The 23,603-nt window shown below is 34.3% G+C and overlaps 1 protein-coding gene and 1 pseudogene across 6 annotated transcripts in view; both read left to right on the top strand.

Moving 5' to 3' along the window:
* Positions 1–23,603, top strand: part of STAG1 (STAG1 cohesin complex component) — a 432,120-nt gene that overhangs the window by 322,956 nt on the left and 85,561 nt on the right. For all 6 annotated transcript variants that reach the window (XM_026497089.4, XM_057315808.1, XM_057315810.1 and 3 more), the window contains 2 exons: positions 7,011–7,128; positions 16,298–16,401. In XM_026497089.4, the coding sequence (XP_026352874.1) occupies positions 7,011–7,128; positions 16,298–16,401 (222 nt within the window). The remainder of the gene's footprint in view (positions 1–7,010; positions 7,129–16,297; positions 16,402–23,603) is intronic.
* On the top strand, positions 18,566–23,291 carry LOC113253710 (60S ribosomal protein L9-like; annotated as a pseudogene).

Consider the following 23,603-nt stretch of genomic DNA (forward strand, 5'->3'; position numbering starts at 1 on the left):
GATTTTTGGTTTGTGTTGGAATGTCCAGGAAGGTGAGAAACTTCAAAAGATTCTGAGTGCTCAAATTTGAAAGTCCTGGAGAAACTCTGTAGTAATGAGAAGTAGACAAACAGGCAGCCTATATGGAAATTGAGATCAGAGAATTAGGAACTGTGTCAGTAGAATGAGTAGAGGTGTAGGACAAAGCATGGCAGAAGAGTTACTAATATTTTTTTAAGCAAATTGGAAAGAACAGAGAATGAATAAAGTCAGAAACAGAACCGTCTGGGGAGTTGCATTTGAGTAAAGGATGTGTTTAGAAACAGTGTTTTAAATACGTATACAGATTACATGGGGATCTTGTTAAATAACATGCCAGTTCTAATTCAGTAGGTGTAGGGTGTGGTCAGATGTGCTGCATTTCTAAATGTTCCTAGATGCGTGTTTATGATATTTTTGTCTCTGGCTCAGGGACCAACCACACTTTATGTTTTGAGGGTTTAAAACATTATTTTCTTAAAAAGCAAGCGTGGATATATTATGGAGTAAGATACAAAATGCTGTGAGGTTTACGATAAAACACTAAATACTCAGTAAATCTCACACTTGTGATAGACCATTTCAAGTTATACCTTTAGCCCAGTTTTAAAGGAACAGGATTAAAAGTATTATGCAAAGTCAAGTCCTATATGAAAATGTAACTTAAATAGCAACAATAGTTTCAAAAATTGATGGAGATGAGACGTACAAATACTACTTAAACTATTTGTTGAAGAGCTTAAGGAATATGATGATCTAGACTAATTGAACTTGATTCTTCACTGAAGGAAAATTTTTTTGGATCTCTGAAAGCCCAAAGACTTTTCTTTTTGATATATTAAAAAACCATAAATACTTAGTTTTACACAATTTCATCTTTTAATGAAAGCAGTAATTTGTAATGTGTATTACCACTCAATTTTCAGGTGGTATTTCTATATTCTTGTGTTTGCTGCTGTGTTCTAAAGTGTTATAAGAACATTAAAATGTATTTCCCAGTTCTCCTCTATGGCATTCTTGTCAGCTACAGAAGCATATGCAAAGCGTATTTAAAATGTTTTAGTTGATTCATGATAATATTGCTCTTTATAGTGTCCTGTGTTTCACAAGAAACATTCTCTGTTACAATCTCCTTTCTTATCCTCTACAACTAGTCTGCACTGGGAGCTGAATGCTTATTAAAGCCATATTCTTATGGTGGGATTCTGATTGTGTTTTACTCTGAATTCCTTTTTATTTTACTACAGCACATGTTAATTACTAATATTTTAGTAATAGACTCATAAAAAGTTGAATTGCAAGAGACCTTACAGGTCATAATATAGAACAGGTCCAGTTTACGGATGAATTACCTATCAATGGGATTAATTGAAATGATAATCATCTTTCTTTGTTTTACTGGATTTTAAGAGTAACATTTTAGTAATAGAATTCTAAAATACTGAAGTAAAAGAGGTTTATAGTCAGTAGAGTAGTTTCCCTCTTTTATATATGAATTACATGTGAAATAATGGCAATTAAGAGATATATCTAAACCAGTTAATTTTCTTTTCTTTTTGTACCAAAAAGTGACATTTTAAAGCCATCACAACCTTTATAGCAGTCATTGATTCCAGTGCTAAAATACCTTGTGCATTTTAGATGTGTGACATCTAAATGGTACTTGATGTGGGGAGTCCAGATTTCCCTATAGCTAATGTGACCATAGAACTTAACGTACAAACTGATGCTTTTCAGAGTGATAAATGATACTATTAAAATTATTCCAAAGCAATAAGTATAACCCCAAACATTGCTGATGATGTAGAAATATGGTCACCCTCCTTCTAGGCATATGAAATGATGAAGTTAATTATGACAGTCATATAAGATGGAAGATAATAGACGTATTATTGACATATCCAAGAAATCCCCCCATAATTGCTCATGAATGATAGTACATGAATGATAACTTTTTATTCTCATTTGTTTTTATATGTTCTTCAAGATTCACCAATGACTGGCTCTATTTCAGCAGAGAATAAAACCCAGTATAAGAGTATTTAGAAATTTAAGCTTAGTAACTTGAGGTGATTATTTGCTGCATTGTAAATGATTTTTCATAAAAAGAATCAAAGTAAGGTTCCATTATACAGTCAGCTCCGTTAGTGTATGTATGTGCTCAACAGAGAAGTCAGCAGGCAGAGAAAACAGGTAAAATATTATGAGTAACTTTGAAGCCAGTTAAAGATGATTCAGAATGTACCCAGAAAATTGTAATTAAAGTTACCAGGAAAATGAGCTTAATTTGCCTTATATACCAGTTTAGGGGAGACCCTATAAAATAAATTGCACTTAGATATAGCAGAGTAAAATCCACCTAGATAATAAATACAATTTTATATGTAATTTTAATCTATATGTTTTATATAATTTGTAAAGAAATTTAAATGTAATTTTAATTATCTATTTTGCTTACAGTGACTCTTTATCTATTGAGTTACCTTTTTTTTTTCATCTAATTCCTGAAGAATGCTTGCAGATACCTGATTTTCATGCTGTTGTTATAAAATTATGATACCAAAAACTGTTCTTAGAAAATTTATTTTTGTTTCACTTTTAGGGTTCCAGGTCCTTTTCAGGGCTTTCCTTTCTATAGCTTTATCTTTCACTACCAATAGAAGGTCGTTGGTATAAAGTGTCTGAAAAACGATTATAACCTTTTACCCTTACTGGGCATATTAGAATTTTTTTTCCTCAAATATGGATTTACATGGTATTCTTATAGAGATTTGAGACTAGCAAGTTATGTGGTCATCACATATGCCCCAAGATAGAAAGACTATATCATAAACATTAGTCAAGCTGATTTCTGACTGACCATGTTATAATGATTGTTATTGCTCATACTGGTGAATTTGAAACTCATAATCAGAAAATGGTCCAACACATTATCATGTCCTTCTGGTATACACATTGAGTTTGAAAAAACTGGTTATTGGTGTTAACAGAATGGATTCTACCAAGCCACCACCTTAACTAATCAAAAAGATGAGGAAATTGTCAAAGAAGTTAGCATCTACATTGAAAATATTGGCTATCACATACAAAAAAATTTCTGGAACAATGACAGCATGCCTGAGCTAAATTTTAATATGCCGTGGTTCAAGGCAGAGAAGTCATCTTTAAAAATGCCAGTGATCATGGAATTATACTACTTTAAAGCCTTGAATTGTGCCAACAATTCATTCACCTAAAAACCTCATGCTGAATAAGTCGAGATGAAAGAGAACTGTGAGGAATTTGTGGAAGCTATAAAGTAAATGATTAATTCCATTAGAGTTAAATAACCCATAGTCCTATTCAAGGCAAAAAATAGTGGGGAAATTTTTGAGATTTTCTGGTAGAAATCTGAAATAAACCAAAGATCTGAGCAGCACAGACTGGTAAAAGGATTAAGTTATAAGTAGTAATTAAGTGGCAGCCTTTAGCTGAGCTTATTCTTCCACTTAGAAACGTATTTGGGATGTGGACTTTGGTCTAAGAAACAAAGGAGTTGATGAGTGCCCTAGACAATTTATGGCCACTAGGAGGGACGGGGAACTTTGGCATTCAAAAGGCATTGCATACCTACATGTTAGAGGAAAAGCCTGCCTGATTATAGATTCCCTCTTTCCACTTCGTGCACAACCAAAGAACCCAGGATGTTGCAATCAGACTTAAGAAAGGGATTCTTGCTACCAGTATTCTTGAGCCTAGAATATTAACATTATATGAACTAGCAACCAAGAATCACTGAAACTTGAAATACAAAACCCAACATTAATGAAAAATTTTTATTAATTCCCCTGGATGTAAGAAGAAGCTATTATGAAAGAGGAGGGGCGTTCATAGAAATTAGAAGCATGATTTCCAAAATTTAGGAGTGAAGCAGATCATTAAATGGCCTGAGTGGACATAACCAAGGATTGGCTATAGATTAAACAAAGGGATTTTTCCAGAAGGTAGTACATTAAGTAGTGTGAGACGGAAAGTAAAAGACAGGAAATACAGATTAAGTTTTATTATCTAGTAGGAGTTCTGAAAAGAGAACAGAGAATAGAGAGGAAGAACTAGTCAAAGGACACACAGTTAAAATGTTTTATTTGAGGGGCACCTGGGTGGCACAGCGGTTAAGCGTCTGCCTTCGGCTCAGGGCGTGATCCCGGCGTTAAGGGATCAAGCCCCACATCAGGCTTCTCCACTATGAGCCTGCTTCTTCCTCTCCCAGTCCCCCTGCTTGTGTTCCCTCTCTCGCTGGCTTTCTCTATCTCTGTCAAATAAATAAATAAAATCTTTTAAAAAATGTTTTATTTGAGGATGTTTTCTAGCAAAATAAAAAATGGATACAATAAAAGGAAAATAAGGAATATAAGTAACATGGGCGAGCAAATAAACCTGAAAAAACTTAAAACTAAGCCTAGTACTGTGGCTGTGAAGCTTAAGGCAAATACCTAAAAATTATTAAGATGTAGGAGTGCAGTATAAAATTAAATGATGTAAATAAATGTGTTAGGGACCTGAGTGATAGAAAGATATAAGTTAGAAAATAAACTGAAGAAAACACAGACAAGACAAGAAAATGTTAGTAGATCATAAAGAATCAGAATCCAGGAATATTTCCAATATCAGTTACCCCAATAAATGGATAAATGGGTTAACATGCTTTATAAAAGGCAGATTGTCATTTAAGGTGAAATAAACAGTTGAAAAATGTTTATAAAATACATCAGTCAAAACACAGGAAGTTTAGGGGCGCCTGGGTAGCGCAGTCGTTAAGCGTCTGCCTTTGGCTCAGGGCGTGATCCCGGCGTTCCGGGATCGAGTCCCACATCGGGCTCCTCCGCTGGGAGCCTGCTTCTTCCTCTCCCTCTCCCCTGCTGTGTTCCCTCTCTCGCTGGCTGTCTCTCTGTCACATAAATAAAATAAAATCTTTAAAAAAAAAAAACACAGGAAGTTTATACACAGAAAGTAAACATGGTGTACAACCTGGTTAAAGGCTACGTATAATTAACAAATGCTTACAGAAAGTTGAGGAGGCAATATCATATAAGACAGAATTGAGGACCAAAAATATTAAGAGAAATGGGGAGGGGATATTTTATATGTATAGAAGGTCTAATCCACCAGAAATATAATTGTGAACCTTTCTATACCTATTTTACAGACATACTTTACATGTACACAGAGTCAGGCATAAAAGCAAGTTTATTTAACATTTAACATAGGGGTTTGTTTAATTGTGATGAAATAGACATGACAAAATCTGTTACTTTAACTATTTTGAAGTATATAGTTCATTGCCATCAAATACAATCACATGGCCATGCAACTGTCAATGCCATCCATCTCTAGAACTTTTAAAAACCTTCCCAAACTGAAACTCTATACCCATTGAATAATAATTCCATTCCAGTATAGGTTTTAATAGCTGCAACTTTGAAACTATTTGTTTTTCTGTTTTCTGCTGCTAGTTTTCATTTTTGAAACCAGGTTGTACACCATGGGTAGCTGTCATTGTTAGAATGATGTTAGTGAAGACCTAGGAGTAGTTAGTGTCCTAGGATATGTAAATATGGAAAGTTTGAATGTACCTTGCTATAAACCTTTGCCTGTGTTCTTTCTAAGTAGAGATGCTAATCGATATTATCTACTCTGGAGAAAATCATTGGAAAACTCTCTGTGTGTGTGTATATGTGTGTGTGTGTGTGGTTTTCCTGAGGCATTTGAAAGGCTACAGTGTAAGATTTGAAATGCAGTGGAAATGAAGTATAGAATAATTAAGGAGTGCAAATGATGAAGCAGAGCTTTAAATAGATCATCAAAATGCACATGGAAGAATTAATGATAGAGTTAGGAGTGAGGAAGAAAACCAACTTACTTACCAAATAATGCCAATCTATAAATAAACAACCAGTAGGTCTAGAAAGGAGACTTGCATACATTTTGGGCCACTATTCACGATGCACAAAGCATTTTCTCTCACAAGTTAAAAGCGCATATAACTGAAGTAAGAGTTGTATGAAGTAGTACTTAACTTTCTATGTGCTATATACTCTTTTCTGTTTTTTTTTCTTTTAACTTTGGTCTCAATGCATTAAAATAACAATTAAGAATGGGTTGAAATATATAGTTTGAATAACACTGATACAGAAACTAGTTTATCCTGATGTCATGAGCCTCAAAGGTGGAAGAACTTTTATATAAGGGTGGAGAAGTTAGTTGTAGTAGCAGAAACTAGAACAGTGCCACCATCTCTACTTACCTTCTCCAAAGAGCTTTTTGAATAATATTCTTCCTGGTGCAATGACTAATGAGTGGTAGAGAGAGAGTTTGGTGTGAAGTGTTTGATGAGGAACATGAGAGTGTTATGTGGGAGCACGGGTTCCAAAGAAAATTGTCAAGAGTAATGAGCAGCAAAAAAGTGAGGGGTAGGGTGGGGTGGGATAGGGAATGCAGTGAATTTAAATGGAGATGAGAATACAAAAGAGAAGAAATAGAGTAACTTAACATTTTGACCTTGACCAAGATGACAGAGATGTAAAGTAAGTAATATTGGTACCAAATTTTCAAAGGAATTCTAGGATAAAGGAATTGATTTCCATTAAAAAAAAAAAACAACTAGTTATAGGAAAAAACAAGAATAATGAAAAGTGACCTTGATCCAATTTGTAATTTCATGAATTCCGTTAACTAGTTATACTCTCAGTTTCCTTATCTATAAATGATGTCATTGGACTGGGAGATCCTTAACCTTACGACTGCAAAAAAATAAAATAAATTTTTTATTAAGTCTACATATTGCATCTCCATTATTTACAATGGCATACAAATATATTTATTGTTTTTTAAGTGGCTCCTGGAAATGTTGTGACCAAGCCATTTCAATTATGAAGAAAATGGCTTATTAAATTGAAATATTAGTGGTTTCTTTCATAAATATTCTTCAGTCATAATTGATTTGTTATTTTTAGTTACATGAACATGCAGCCTACTTGGTGGACAGTTTGTGGGAGAGCTCTCAAGAACTGTTGAAAGACTGGGAATGTATGACAGAGTTGCTTTTAGAAGAACCTGTTCAAGGAGAGGAAGGTACAGTATTTTGACAAGTTGATTTACATATTATTTTGGATTTCCTAAATAATCATAACATCCTGTATAGGTCACCTCTTAAAATTAAATATATGTAAATATGCTGTGTTTCTTTTTGCAAAGAGAACAATTTGTTTTCTGTAACAAGTAAGGATGTCTCTATAGTTTATAACATCTTCTAGATTGACTGCCATCATGCTGCATAAGTTTTCAAAAATCTGTATTGTACAGTACTCCAAAAAGTTTTCTTTATGCTGATTTGAGATACAAAATACTGATGTACTTAATGTAAAAAATAATGTGCACCCAAAATTTTATTACACTTATGTGTGAGCTTGGTAAAGCCTCTGACACTCAAGGATTTAATTAGACCATAACCATCCCCTTTTGTTACGTTTCTTAATTATTAAAACCAGGAAATAAAAAATAAATTCATTTTCCGAGCTTCAAGAAATACGGAGAAATAATTGTTATATGATAATTTGGAGTGCATAAATATCATGTTGCTCATGATAACATGAGCAGCAAAATTGATATATATATATTTAATAAAATGCTTATATCCTAATTCTAAAAGCTTATATGAAAATGAGTTCCTTAAAACTAGTAATGCTTTTTCCTAAATGGTTTGTTTTTCAAACTAACCTGTAGTAGTACTTTAAAGAACAAAATTATTTCACATAATCCATACAATAGACCTGGAGTATAGATACTTTGATGTAAGTGACAATTGTAAACTAAACCTGCACTTCAGAATCAAAAGAATACATCCAGATTTTTAACTCTGTATCCTTTGTGACTAGTATCCTCATTTTTCTGATTCTTACCTTCCTACTATAGAGGTTATTTTCCTTACCGTATCTTATACAGTTTTGTGAGAATTAAGTAAGATAGTATACTGTTCATTCCCTCTTCTGTTTCCCCTACTTTTCTGTGTAATTCAACCCTCTGGAATATAAGAACAGAATGAGTCATCTCCTGCAGTAGACTTCCCAAACAGGTCACTATAGGAGAGAGATCATCCCCCAGTGTTCTTTCCATGCAGTGATGCTCATTGGTATTATCTACTCTGGCTTTGACAAATTCAGTGAGAGAAACAACAGGTATGCATCATGCACAAATATACTCCAGTAAAGTGGCCCAAATTGCCTCTTTTATTTTTTATTTAATTTTTTTTACTCATTAATTCAATTTATTTTTTTAATTATTTTTTAATTAACATATAATGTATTGTTTGTTTCAGGGGTACAAGTCTGTGATTCATCAGTCTTACACAACACCCAGCACTCACCACAACATATACCCTCCCCAGTGTCTATCACCCAGTCACCCCATCCCCCACCCCCCTCCCCTCCAGCAACCCTCAGTTTGTTTCCTAAGATTAACAGTCTCTTACGGTCTGTCTCCCTCTCTGGTTTCTTCTTGTTTCATTTTTTCCTCTTCCCCTGTAATCCTCTGCCTTGTTTCTTATCATATGATAATTGTCTTTCTCTGATTGACTTATTTCGCTTAGCATAATACCTTCTTGTTCCATCCATGTCATTGCAAATGGCAAGGTTTCATTTTTTTGATAGCTGCGTAATATTCTGTGTGTGTGTGTGTGTGTGTACGTGTGTACACCACATCTTCTTTATCCATTCATCTGTCGGTGGACATCTGGGTTCCTTCCATAGTTTGGCTATTGTGGACATTGCTGCTGTGAACATGGGGGTGCAGGTGCCCCTTCAGATCACAACATTTGTATCTTTGGGGTAAATACCCAGTAGTGCAATTGCAGGGTCATAGGGTAGCTCTATTTTTCACTTTTTGAGGAATTTCCATTCTGTTTTCCAGAGGGCTACTCCAGCTTGCATTCCTACCAACAGTGTAAGAGGGTTCCCCTTTCTCTACATCCTCACTAACATCTGTCATTTCCTGACTTGTTGATTTTAGCCATTCTGACTGGTGTGAGGTGGTATCTCATTGTGGTTTTGATTTGTATTTCCCTGATGCCAAGTAATGTTGAGCACTTTTTCATGTGTCTTGGCCATTTGTATGTCTTCTTTGCAGAAATGTCTATTCGTGTCTTCTGCCCATTTCTTGATTGGGTTATTTGTTCTTTGGGTGTTGAGTTGATAAATCCTTTATAGAATTTGGATACTGGCCCTTTATCTGATATGTCATTTGCAAATATCTTCTCCCATTATGTTGGTTATCTTTTGATTTTGTTGACTGTTTCTATTGCTGTGCAAAAGCTTTTTATCTTAATGAAATAGTTTATTTTGCCTTTGTTTTCCTTGCCTTTGGAGACGTGTCTAGCAAGAAGTTGCTGCAGCTGAGGTTAAAGAGGTTGCTGCCTGTGTTCTCCTCTAGGATTTTGATGGATTCCTGTCTCACATTTAGGTCTTTCATCCATTTTGAGTCTATTTTTGTGTATGGTGTAAGGAAATAGTCCAGTTTCATTCTTCTGCATGTGGCTGTCCAGTTTTTCCAACACCATTTGTTGAAGAGACTGTCTTTTTTCCATTGGATATGCTTTCCTGCTTTGTGGAAGATTAGTTGACCATAGAGTTGAGAGTCCATTTCTGGGTTCTCTGTTCTGTTCCATTGATCTATGTGTCTCTTTTTGTGCCAGTACCATACTGTCTTGATGATTACAGCTTTTGTAATATGGCTTGAAGTCTGGAATTGTGAGGCCACCAATTTTGGCTTTCCTTTTCAACATTCCTTTAGCTATGTGAGGCCACCAACTTTGGCTTTCCTTTTCAACATTCCTTTAGCTATGTGAGGCCACCAACTTTGGCTTTCCTTTTCAGCATTCCTTTAGCTAGTCTTTTCTGGTTCCATACAAATTTTAGGATTATTTGTTCCAGTTCTGTGAAAAAGTGGATAGTGTTTTTGATAGGGATTGCCTAGAGCAATGTAAATTGTTCTAGGTAGCATAGACATTTCACAGTATTTGTTCTTCCAGTCCATGAGCATGGAATGTTTTTCCATTTCTCTGTGTCTTCCTCAATTTCTTTACGTGAGTATTCTATTGTATTCTGAGTACAGATCGTTTGCGTCTTTGGTTAGATTTATTCCTAGGTATCTTATGGTTTTGGGTGCAATTGTAAGTGGAATCAACTCCTTAATTTCTCTATCTTCTGTCTCTTTGGTGTATAGAAATGCAACTGATTTCTGTGCATTGATTTTATATCCTGCCAGTTTACTGAATTCCTGTATGAGTTCTAACAACTTTGGGTTGGAGTCTTTTGGGTTTTCCACATAAAGTATCATGTCATCTGCAGAGTGAGAGTTTGACCATATTGCCTCTTTTAAACTCAGAGTATTTGCCTCATAATCTCATTCTTAATCCGTAACACAGATCTTTCCCCAAGTTTTCCCAGACCATCTCTTAAGGTAGAGGTTATTATAGTATATTTGACCCCACTTTATCATTTGCTTTATTTGCATGTGGTTTTTTTCCCTAGATATCCTTGGTAAGAAGATGGCTCTATTACTACGTTGATGGGGCCTTCTGCTCACTAGGTCAAACTCTCAGCATTACTCCAAATCTCTTTCACTTTTGTGATCACAGGAATATGAACATACATTCTACGTTTTCTCCCTCTTTTACTTATACATGTTTACAGCTAAGTTCACTGACTTTATGCATTGTTTCTAATGAATTTTAATATTTTCAATTTCAGTAAAATCAATTCCCCTTCTAATCACTACAGCCCAGTCAACACTTGAGCAAAGTGTCTGGGATAGTATTTAGTAGTACATTCCATTCATTTTTTTACTCTTGACTGTCACCATCGAATCAGCGTATTATCAGAGCGGGTTAGACGTTGTCATGATTCTCTGCCATTTTTCTTTTTGTCATCCCATGCTCTACAAGGTTATTTCCAATGAGAAGAAGGGAGGCAGGGGATATAAATTAAGGGAAGAGCCAAAGTGGTATGCTTTGGTATTGTTAATTTTTAACTCATTTAAATAAGATGTGTCAGTGAGTAGATAGTCTGTCAGTCGTCATTGTGTTTTGCATGAATTTACCTTGTTGAAATAACTATGTACTATTAGGTGTTTTGTTATTATTTAAATTTAGTTGACACTGGGTTTAACTTCAGTTAAGAAGTTAGTTTGGTTTGGTTTGGCTTGGTTTGGTTGGTTTGATTTTAGTTAGAAAAGATAGTTATAAAATGGGAAAAAGTTCTTAAGTGAACCACAGTTTAGGGTATGATTGAATCTGGGAAAGCAAGGCTGAGGAAATTATGAATAACAAGTACAGAACTGTATCTATATTGTGACTCAACTTTTTTCACACATTTATTCATATGGGTGCTATGCTGCGTATTAGCTCTGGCATGGAATGGCATCCAAAGCAATTTTCGGTGCTATTATTTTACTGTATTTTATGGTAACAAAACGTCACCAATAACTTATTTATTTTTGAGACTGGTTAGAAATTTATATTTTATGTAGGTGGAGTATAAAACCAGTGGATGGAAGTTTAGTTAGCAGTTGGAAACAGGCCTAAAGTTTGGGGAAACGCATTGTCAAAGACTTACCAATAGCAACTTAAATCACAGCCTAAAGTCTGCTTCACAATGTTTTTAAGGGACAGGGTTTTGTTGTCGGTGGTGGTGGTGGTGGTGATTGTGTGTGTGTTCTATATCAAAATCAAATTACTGGGTACATTTCTAGTACAATATGAGGTCCTCAGTAATAGGTAACCAGGTAAGGAAACCCTAAGTAAGTTATTTAACTTATGTGGGTCTCTCAGCTTCTTCATCTATAAAAAAGAAAATCCCCCAAATTTAGTGTAGATAATCTTCTGTGGTTATTTCTATTGGTAGAATTCAGTGATCCAGGTACTGAATAAAGTAAATGTGGATAAATGAAATTCTTCAAAGCAAGGAATCATTAATTTATTTATAATTTAAAAATATTTATTTGTCACCTTCTATATGCTAACTATTCACACTAAGCACCCAGGGTACAGTCCTAAACAAGGTCAGCTCACTGCCCATATGAAGTTTACATTCTCGTGGGGAAGGCAGATCAAAACCAAGTAAACAGAATAATTTCAAGGGTTAATAAGTGTCATGGATGATAATAAGGAGGGGTCTGTCTTTTGATTGAATCCTTACAGGAAGATTTCTCTGAGGAAGTCACCTATGAACCAAAAATCTGAAGGATGAAGGAGCTAGCCATGGGAGGTGTCAAAAGAGAGCCATCTGGGTAGCGTAGAGAGATCTGCAAAGATCTGAAGCATGAGTGATATTGTTATGTTCCAGGTGCTGCAGTAGCTAGAGTGCAGTGAACCAGTGGCACGAGATGAGATAGAGGCAGAAGCCAGATAATGTAGAACATTTTAGTTTGTAAGTAGATTTATTTAGTTCATTCTAAGTAGTAGGGGAGGATTTTAAACAGGGGAGTAATATGATCCAATTCATGTTTTAGGAAAAGTGCTCTTTGTAAACATGGCTTGGGATAGACAGAAGACCAGTTAGATGTGGCAATGGTCTCTATGGGAAATGACAATAAAAATATGGAAGAGGAAGATGGATTATAAAGAAAGAGCCCATAGCCAAGTTTTAAAGATTATGGATAGGAGACAAAGGCAGGAAAAACAAGAGAGAGTAAGAGCCTCTAGCAAGCTGTATAAAAAAGATGATAAGAGATAATTATACCCTATAGAAGCTCAGTAAAGAGGATGTTCAAGAGATCTATGGCTAATAATACCACATACTGCAGAGAAGAAGAAGGGCTATGCAAAGACTATTAGCTTTAGTGATGATTTAGGTTGATGGTGATTTTTAAGCATTTCTTTTCATTGGTAAGCAAAGAGAGAGGCCACAGTTCAAGGTGATGTGAATAAAATCAATAGTGAGGAAATGGAGTTGATGTGCAAAGAGGTTCCTGAAGGTTTAGAAACTGTGGCTGTTTGGCTCTTTTCTGTGGCTTACGGCTTGTTTTACTTTCAGTATTATTACTTGGTTTTGCTGTCATATCTCAAAGGGAATTTCAATTAATTTCAACTGTTTTGAGTTCATGTCTGCATAGATGCTTCAAAATTATAAAATAACAAAGTTAATGGCATTGGACACTGTATAAGGTTTGGTTATTCTTCAAAACTAAGAGGGATTTTAGAGTGGGGGAGTGTTTCTGTACTTGGTAAGTTCTCTCTTCTCACTTTCCGTAGAACGAGATTTTCTTCATAAATAAAAGAAAATGCATTTAGTTCATAGACAAACTTGTCATTCCTTTATCTGCAGCCAAATGTGAAAAATTATGAAATTCTAGAATCATAAAAAATAGAAACTTAGTTGTTTTATTGAGTGGGAAGCTTTTTCCTACTATTAGGCTTTGGATCGAGGAGTGTAAATGGAAAAGCTGAAACTGTTTCATGTGACTTTCCTAAGACAGGCTGACGTTCATGTGTTTTTCTTAAGACAATCAAAATGTTAAAACCAAAGAAATGATTAAATTAAGATGAACATATGTATTCTTAAACAGGATGATTTTAGAATAAAAAGGACAAGATTTTATTATGTCTTTGTCTTTTCGTTGCTGTTGCCCAAGTTAAAAAAAAATAATACAAGCTTCTGAAGCTTAATCTCTTTAATTTATACTTAAGTCTGTCTCTATCATCCCATCTATTGGCCTTTAACATAGATAAGTATACAGAGAAAGGGAGAGAGACAGAGATAGAATTAAGCTATTCAAATTGGTGCTAAAAATATATCTTTAAAAATATATAGGAATGAATTCAACAAGGAAAGTACAAAACAGTGTGAAGAAAACTGTAACGTTTTCTTAAATGACATCCGATAAGATCTCTATAATAAAGGTCTATCTTATGTTCCTGGCTGAAAATGTTACTAAAATGTTGGTTCTTCCCATGTAATGAATGAATAACTTTTTAAAAATACCAGTTTGAGGGGCATCTGGGTGGCTCAGTCAATTAAGCATCTGACTCTTGATTTCCACTCAGGTCATGATCTGGGGATTGTGAGATCAGCCCCACATCAGGCTCGGTGCTCGGCATGGAGCCTGCTTAAGATTCTCTCTCTCCCTCTCCCTCTGACCCTCCACCCCCCTTGTGTGTACTCTCTCTCTTTGTCTCTCTCAAAAAAATCAATTAAGCAAAATAAAATGAAAATAAGTAAAATACCAGTTCGAATCCAGTGGGTTTGAGAGAGTAGAGTTCTGGGAGGTGAGAGGAGAGGAAGAACTAAGCAAAATTATTTCAGAGTTTATATAGAATTTTTTTCCTTCTGTTTAAAAGGCAGTATAGCATAGTGCTTAAGAGAACAGACTCTGGATCAGATTACCTGAGTTCACTTCTTGACTTCAGCATTAGCTGAGTACTTTGGAAGTTACTCAACCTCTCTGTGGCTCATTTTACCTATGTATAAAGTGTGAAGTTTTAGCTCCTATCTCATGAAATTGTTTTGAGGATAAAACAAGTTAATACATATAAATCACAGTAGTACCTTACACATAAAAAATGCTTAGTTGTTTGCTATTAGCATTATAGAAATTAGAAAATATTTAGAAAAAGGACTAGGTAAAGGAATCTTGTTCAACTCAATGTTCAAACTAATTGAATTAAATTATACATTAAAGTACATTATAGCATATTTTAAAGCAGCTATCATCAAAGCAGTATGGCATTATAATAGGAACAGACATATAGAGAAGTGAAACTAAATAAAGAATCCTATATATGAGAGGCTAAAACATTTTTAAATGTTTAAACGTGGCATTTAAATTCAGCAGGGAAAACTGGTTTACTTAACAACGTTCGAGGCCTAATTGGCTATTCATTTGGTAGGAGTAAATAGGCTCATACTTCATGCTATTAGCAGAAATAAATTCCAGACAGATTAAAGATGTAAAAGCTGAAGAGAGTGAATAAAATGAATCAGAAAATGTATTTCTATAATCTCTAGGATAAGGAGATCTTTGAAAGCAATACAAGAAACCCAGAGGCCTTTTTGTATCTATATGAGATGAAGGATATTTATGATAATCATTTCACAGTATATATGTCAGATCATTATACTGTATAACTTAAACTTGTACAGTGTTATATGTCAATTGTATCTCATTAAAATTGGAAAGAAAAAAAAAAGCCAGAAGCCATAAGAGAAATCAGTACAGATGTGACTTTGTAAAAATTAACGATTTCTATTAAAAAGAATTTTTGACAAAAGATACCAGGAGGAGTCTAACATCAAAAGGACAAACTGAGAAAATATCTGCCTCATTCAAAAGACAGAGTTAATATTTCTTATATACAGGAGTTCAAGAAAGGTGAATAACAGTAGAAAAAATGGGCAAAGAATAAACAGACAAATCTCAGGAAAAAATTCTAAGCCAATAAACAAGAAAATACATTTCACTAAGGAAGAAGCAAAATAACAGTGGAATACCATTTTCCAGTCACCAAATTGGCAAATATTGAAAGAATTTATGAATCTATGCTAGCCAGGGATACGAGGAACCAAACATAATCATTGCAGTTGGAGGTTTGGATTGCAATAAATAAGCTTATATTTATCAGTATCAAGATTTTAACCTTTGACCCATTACTCTCTCGGGAATTTGTTCTACAGAAATAAAAGTATCAGTACATAAATATATATGTGTTAATGATATTTATTACTGCATTGCTTATAGTAACAAAAATTTGGAAGCAATTTGAGTTAACAGTAGGGATTTGACTAAATTTTGGAATACTCATTATGTAATAACTTGCAATTATTTAAGAAAATTATTCATATGTATATGTAGTGACTTGAAAGATAATCAAAATCTATTGTTACTTTTTAAAAATATGTACAGCACTTTTTTTATTTAAAAAAAGATACCCGATTTTATGAGCTTTAAAATGATCTGAAAGGAAATACAGTAAAATTTTGGCATTGCCTAATTCAGAAATATGGTACTAGAAGAGATTAGGTATTAGAAGAAACCAGAGTGTATTCTCTTTCTCTTTCTATATCTCTTTCTTGTTTGACTTATGGTAAGCACATATTACTTCATAAAAAAAGAGAAAATATAGAGCTTAACTTCAGTCTTTAAAATAACCAGTAATAGAGTATGTTTGCAGTTTTTTTATAATTGTGTTTTCTTTAATACATGGTTATTGTAAAACTATCTACTCATTCTCATGCATTTTGTTTCACTTTAGCAATGTCTGACCGTCAAGAGAGTGCTCTTATAGAACTAATGGTTTGTACAATTCGTCAAGCTGCTGAGGCACATCCTCCAGTGGGAAGGGGTACTGGCAAGAGAGTAAGTTATATTAGTGCAAAATCTACAGAAAGACTTTTAATGTGTTTACCTATCTTAAATATCTGAAAATTTTAGTGGTATGTTTATCCATAAAAACATGGTATTTTTGTAAATGATACATGCTGTGGTGATTTGTCTTTATATTGTATCTACTAATAACACTTAGGTTTCAAAAATAGATTCTTTTCTTCCATGTTCCCAAAGCACCTGTACCTGCTTCTGATCTAGTACTTTAATAATTTTCATATTCATATCTTTTAAAAACACAGAAAGCTCTGAAAGCAAATGCCTGTTTTTCCTCCTCCATTTAGCAATTGTTTAATCTTTGGATAGTTGACTGTTTTCTTTCTGTGTTAATTCCCTTATTTGTAATATGGGGCTAATACAAGTTTTAGTGGTATTAAGATGAATTGAGATAATCACCGATAGAAAGACCAGCTCTGGTGGTATGCAGAGGTAGGTATTCTTCTCTACACCCCAAAAAGAAGTATAAAACTACAGAATTTGTCCAAAAACCTAATCAGAGGGTTCTGGGAATTCACCAAAGATAAAAGACAAATTGAGAAGCATTTATTTTTGAAAAACTACCAAAACTTCAGGTAAAAGCAGCAGGAGTCTACTGCCGTTTTGCCTGGCATTATAATTCACATACACCCACCCATGAACTTGATGTAGCTTTACCAGAGTGGTACATCTGTAAAAACCAGCAGCTTTACTCTCAGAGGGCACAGACTCATGGTAGAGCTTTGTGAACCAGAAATGGCAAACATGGTAGAAACAAACAAGGAAAAACCCACAGCTGTGATAGTCAGAGGTTGTGGTCCTAGATGGGAAGAACAGTTGACCGACCAAGAATCTAATTGAAAGATCCTGGAATGAGAAAGCCATAAAAAGAATTAGATGAACTCTCCATGCATCACTGGCTGACTGAGAAGCCAGAGATAACCCAATGAAAAATAAAAGTCAAAGCAAACTTAAGAACTGGCTGGACTTTGTTTTTTCTTTTTCTTTTTTATGTTTTCACTTTTTATTTTAATTCTAGTATAGTTAACATATACAGTGTTATATTAGTTTCATATGTACCATATAGTGATTCAGTAATTCTGTACGTTACTCAATGCTCATTATGATAAGTGTATTCTTAATCCCTTCACCTACTTTATCCATCCGCCACCCACCTCCCCTCTGGTAACCATCAGTTTGTTCTCTATAGTTAAGGGTCTCTTTCTTGGTTTGTGTGTGTGTCTCTCTTTTTTTTTCCCTTTGCTCGTCTGTCTCTTAAATTCCACATATGAGATCATATGCTATTTTTTCTGACTTATTTCACTTAGCATTATACTCTCTAGCTCCATTCACATCATTACAAATGGCCAGATTTTTTTCCTTTCTATGGCTGAATAATATTCTTTGTGTGTGTGTGTGTGTATCGCGTCTTCATTATCCACTCATCTATTGATGGGCACTGGGCTGCTTCTATAATTTGACTATTTTAATAATGCTGAAATAAACACAGAGATGCATGTATCCCTTTGAATTAGGTTTTTGTAATTTTTTTTTGTATTTTGACCAGTAGTGTATTTACTGTATTATAATGTAGTTTTATTTTTAACTTTTTGAGGAAACATTATACTGTTTTCCACAATGGCTCCACCAGTTTGCCTTCCCACCAACAGCACACAGGAGTTCCTTTTTCTTCACATCCTTGCCATCAGTTCTTGTTTCTTGAAGAACTGGCTGAACTTTGAATATGCTTTCTAACCCAGGTCTCAGAGGGGCAAACCCTTAATAGATTTGAAGTTTAAGTTACTTTTTTAAATATAAAAATTAGAAAAACAAGTTAAAAATCCATAATTACTACAAGGTATTACCTAAAAATGTTGACTCTTCCAGAAAAATTACAGCCAAGCAAAGAAACAATAAAACGTGACCATACTTGGGAAGCCGGCAGGGGTGGGGGGGGAAGCAAACAATAGAAATACCTTCTGAATAGGCCCAATTGTTGGATTTAGCAAATACTTCAGAGCTTATAAGTATGTTGAAAGAATCAAAGAAAAATATGTTCAAAAAATGACAGAACAATATGATAACTGAAATAAGGAAAACTTAATGGAAATTCTAGAGTTGAAAATAGCAAATTTGAGATGACAAGAAGGAAACATAGAACATGGAGGTAGATTAATAAAAATTATTCATTCTGAAGAACAGAGAGGAAAGAAGACTGAGGAAAAATGAGCAGAGCCCAAGAAGTGTGTAACAACATTAAGTGCATCAAATTTTTATAATGAGAGTTCTAGAAAGAAAGGAGTAAGAGAAAGAGGAAAGAAAAACATTCATAGAAATATTTGCCAAAAACTTGTCAAATTTGATGAAAATCATTAATCCAGAGAACAAGAAACTTAACAAAACTCAAGTAGTGTAAACATGAAAGATTCATCTCCAGATAGGATAGTCACGGTCCAAAGCCAAAAAGAAAAAATCTTGAAAGCAACAAGAGAAAAACAAGTCCTATAGAGGGCAATTGTAACAAGATTAGCAGTTAATATTTTATCAGAGAGTGGAGGCCAGAAGACTGACAGAAACACATATACACTGAAAGAAGACAGTATTGCTAACCAAGAATTCTAAATCCAGTAAAACTATCTTTCAAATATGAAGGTGAATTAAAAACATTCCCAGAAAAGCAAAGATTGACAGACATGTTGCTGGAAGACCTGCCTTAGAAGAAATACTAAAAGAAGTCCTCCCAGTCCTTCTGTAAAGAATAATACCAAATGGTAATTCTAATCCATAGGAAGGAATGAAGAGTACCAGAAATGGTAAATACATGGGTGGATATAAAAGGCCATGTATATAATACATTTTTTTCCTCTTAATTTCTTTAAAGGGACATGAGGTTATTTAAAGCAGTAATTTTAGTACTAAAGTACTAAGATTATAAGATATATAGATATATGTGACAGCAGTAATGTAAAGAAATGGAACTATATTAGAGCAAAATTGCTGTATTTTGCTGTAATTAAATATCAGCCTAAAGTTGATTATTGTAAATTAAAGAGTTTATTAGAATTCCCAAAGAAGGTAGTAAAGAAGGAACAGAGAAACAAAGAAAAAGACATGAGATGTATAGATAGCAAAATGGCTGACATAAATTCAATCATATCAAAATTTAATTAAATATGCATATACAGAGGGGCACCTGTTGGCTCATTCAGTTAAGCATCCAACTCTTGATTTTGGCTCAGGTCATGATCTCAGGATCCTGGTATAGAGCTCCACGCTCAGCAGGGAATCTGCTTCAGGATTCTTTCTGCCCCTCCTCCCACTTGCGCACTCGCTCTTTCTCTAAGATTAGATAGATAGATAGATAGATAGATAGATAGATAGATAGATAAACACACATACAGAAATCCAAAACATAGAAATTGAGAAAACTATGGACTGGGTATGAAAAGATACTAAGAAGTTATTGTTTCATTTTGTTGGAGATGGCAAATTTTTATTCTTAAGTTTTCACTGTTAAAAATATACACTTAAGTATTTATGGGTGAAGTGAAATGATATACCAAGAATTTACCTTAAAATGTTACAGAAAAAAAAGGGGCGCCTGAGTGGCTCAGCTGTTAAGCGTCTGTCTTTGGCTCAGGTCATGATCCCAGGGTCCTGGGCTCAAGCCCTGCATCGGGCTCCCTGCTCAGTGGGAAGCCTGCTTCTCCCTCTCACACTCCCCTTGCTTGTGTTCCCTCTCGCTGTCTCTCTCTGTCAAATAAATAAATTAAAATCTTTAAAAAAAAATGTTACAGAAAAAAGAACAAAACTGTGTGGAATTAATGAGGCAATAATGACAAATAAGTGGTTTTTAGATTTTCCAAAATAAAAGTTTTAAAAATATGTGTTGTCCCAACTTTGAGATGAGAGCCTATTCAGGCTAAACATTTCTTATCCTTTTGACATATCTTAATCATTTTTTGTGCACTTTCTTGCTTTCTCATCAAGTTCACTTTCTACCTTTACTGTTTATATTAGTTAACTATTGCTATGTAAAAAATTACTTTAAAACTTAGAGGTTTAAAACAATAAGCCTTCATTATCTCACAGTTTCTATGGATCAGAAACCTGGGAGTGTCTTAGCTGTTTTTCCTGGCTTAAGGTTCTCATAGGGTTGCATTTAAGATGTTAGCCAGGGCTTTAGCGTCTGAAGATTTGGTTGTTAATTTACTACTTCATGATGGCTATGATGGCTTACTTACATTACTAGCGAGTTAGTGTTGATTGTTAGTGGGAGGCTTTAGATCCTCACCTTATGGACCTTTCAGTAGGACTGTTTGAATGTTTTCATGATATGGTTGCTACCTCTTTCCCCCACTCCCAGAGTGAATGATCCAAAAGAGAATAAAGCAGAATTAATGGTCCAAAGGAGAATAAGCTGGACTTCTGTGTCTTTTATGAGCTAGTTCTCAAAAGTGACATAACATCATTTCCACAGTCTCCTATTGGTTAACACATGTCAACCTTAGTCATTGTGGGAAGAAACTATCCAAGAACATGATACCAGGAGGCAGAGGTTACTGGAAGTCACTTTAAAGGCTGATTCTTCTATTACTCTAGCACAGGAATCTCCAACAAGCCATGGTGCCTTTTAATAGAGTAGTATTTAAAGTTAAAATCTTGTCACTAAGAGTATTCATTGTCAGTTGATTATTATTTCTGATGACACTTCGAGTACACAGAGCTAAGAAATATATGTATATATTTCTCTGTATATATATCCATATATATTTAAATTACATATTGATATTGATATTGATGACATAAATTTAGCATAGCAAGGTTTTTACCTCTTTGATTTTGTATGTTTTTTTCTCATTTTTATTTTTTGGAAACATGTAAAACATTTACATAGTTTAAAAGGTCAAAACCATGTAAAAATATGCATTCAGAGAAGCCCTTCATATATTTATATCTCCCTTTACACCCCATTCCTACTAATAACCATTTTGTTTTCAGAATATCCTTCCAGTGTTTCATTTTACAAGTATAGATAAATGTATGCACTCTATCCTCCTCCCTCTACCTCAAAAGATAGCATATTTTGTACAGTGTTCTGTACCTTACATTTTTATTTAACAGTGTATCCTAGATATCACTCTATATGTTTATTTGGAGATCTTCATTTTCTTATGGCTGCATAGCATCAATTATGTGGATACATGATTGAGAGTCTTTTGGGTTGTTGCCAGTCTTTTACTATTAGAAATAATTCACTACACAGTGAATAATCTTGGGTCATTTCATACTTGTACCGTGTGTGTTGGTGGGGTAGATTGCTTAAAAATAGGACTGTTAGGGTTAGAGGAAAAATGTGTATCCAATTTTGTTAGATATTGGCAAATTCCTCCTTCATAGGTAGTGTGCCATTTTTACCATCCCATCAGAGGTTTTGAGGATTGAGTTCATGCATATAGACTGCCTAACATAATGATCACTTAATCAAAGACAGCTGTTTCTCTAAAATCAATACCTTTAGACCTCTCTCATACATTGCCACATGAATTTCATGACTTCTCAATACCCTGAATACATTCCTAGACATGTATTCCACATAATATGTAGTCTCTTCTGTTACTTTGTGCAGAACTAAACATAATACAGTAAATCATGCCATGGTGATTATTTTGTATTTTAAGAGGTTGAAAAGCAATAAAGTTCCTGGAAGAGAAATCAGATAGGAGACCCTATTCTTTCACATATTTTCAAACATCTACTGTGAGAATAAAGACCATTCTCAGCAGACTATTGACATTCCAGGAAATGTCGGCACTCTGAAGGGATGCACTATTGTTGTGAAGGGCTCCAGAGGAACCCTGGGAAGAGACTTCAGTCACATCAGTATAGAACTCAGTCTCCTTGGAAAGAAAAAGTAGAAGCACCAACTTGAGAGAAATAGAAAAGAAATCACTATTGTTTGCACTATCTGTAGTCATGTACAGAGCATGATCAAGGGCATTATAGACTGGGCTTTCAGAAATTACAAGATGAGGTCTGTGTATGCTCACTTCCTCATCAACATTGTTATTCAGGACAGTGGTTCTCCTATTGAAATCCAAGATTTCTTGGGTGAAAAATACATTGACAGGGTTCGAATGAGGCCAGGTGTTGCTTGTTCAGTTTCTCAAGCCCAGAAAGATGAGCCAATTCTTGAAGGAAATGACAATGAACTTGTATTGAAATCAGCTACTTTTTGATTCAGCAAACAACAGTTAAAAACAAGACTATCAGAAAATTTGGGGTGGTATGTTTCTGAAAAAGAAACAGTTCAGCAGGCTGATGAATGAGATCTAAGTTGTCCAGCTACAGAAACAGCAAGATGGCAAATGATTTTTCAGAGTTATTTGTGATATTTTAAAGACACATTAAAAGCTGTATTGATTCAAAAAAATTAGGGTTTACATTTATAAAGTGCTAATTTCTATTGGAATGTTTTTGTTCTATAAAGCCATTCAACATCATGGTGCTAGGTTCCTTCAAGATAATAGCAAAATATAAAATACCTTGGGGAAATGATTATCTTAACTGAACTTGCATTTTAATATTTTATTTTTGGAACCACTTATGGTTTAGCTAGTTGAATATGGGAAAAGGTGATGGGCATTATCAGCTTCAGTTGGTTCAGTGATGAAAGGCTTCACCCCTGTGTCTTGATTGTTGCCTAACAGACTTATGAACTTAGAAGGACAACTACAACAAATGAGTCCAGAGACATTGTTAGTATATGCTTTAAAAAATAAGTGAAAATTTATTAGCTGGTGACAGTAAAAAAAAGCATTACTTTTTAAAGTATTTTTAGAAAAGTGTGTTTAACAAAGGGGAGATTACTGTTAACATATTGAGGTTAAAACTGGAAAAATTATTTCACTGTTTCAATATTTTTATATTCATAACTGGTTTTATAGAAATGTTAATTTTTTAAATCTAAACAAGTAGTAATTTATCTAAGCTTTAGTGATTCTTAAGTAGCTATTTAATAAAGTAATAACTGCATGTTAATTAGAAATAAGCATAAAACTAGAGATATTTGTTTTAGTAATTTGTTAACCTCCTCTGAAAATTCTCAGCTACATTACCAATGCTTCATTGTTCTGTGTAACATTCTAGATTTATAAATTATTATGTGACATTATATTATTTGCCCATTGCAATTTTTT

The sequence above is a fragment of the Ursus arctos genome, unplaced genomic scaffold, assembly GCF_023065955.2.
Source record: "Ursus arctos isolate Adak ecotype North America unplaced genomic scaffold, UrsArc2.0 scaffold_20, whole genome shotgun sequence".
NCBI lineage: Eukaryota > Metazoa > Chordata > Mammalia > Carnivora > Ursidae > Ursus > Ursus arctos.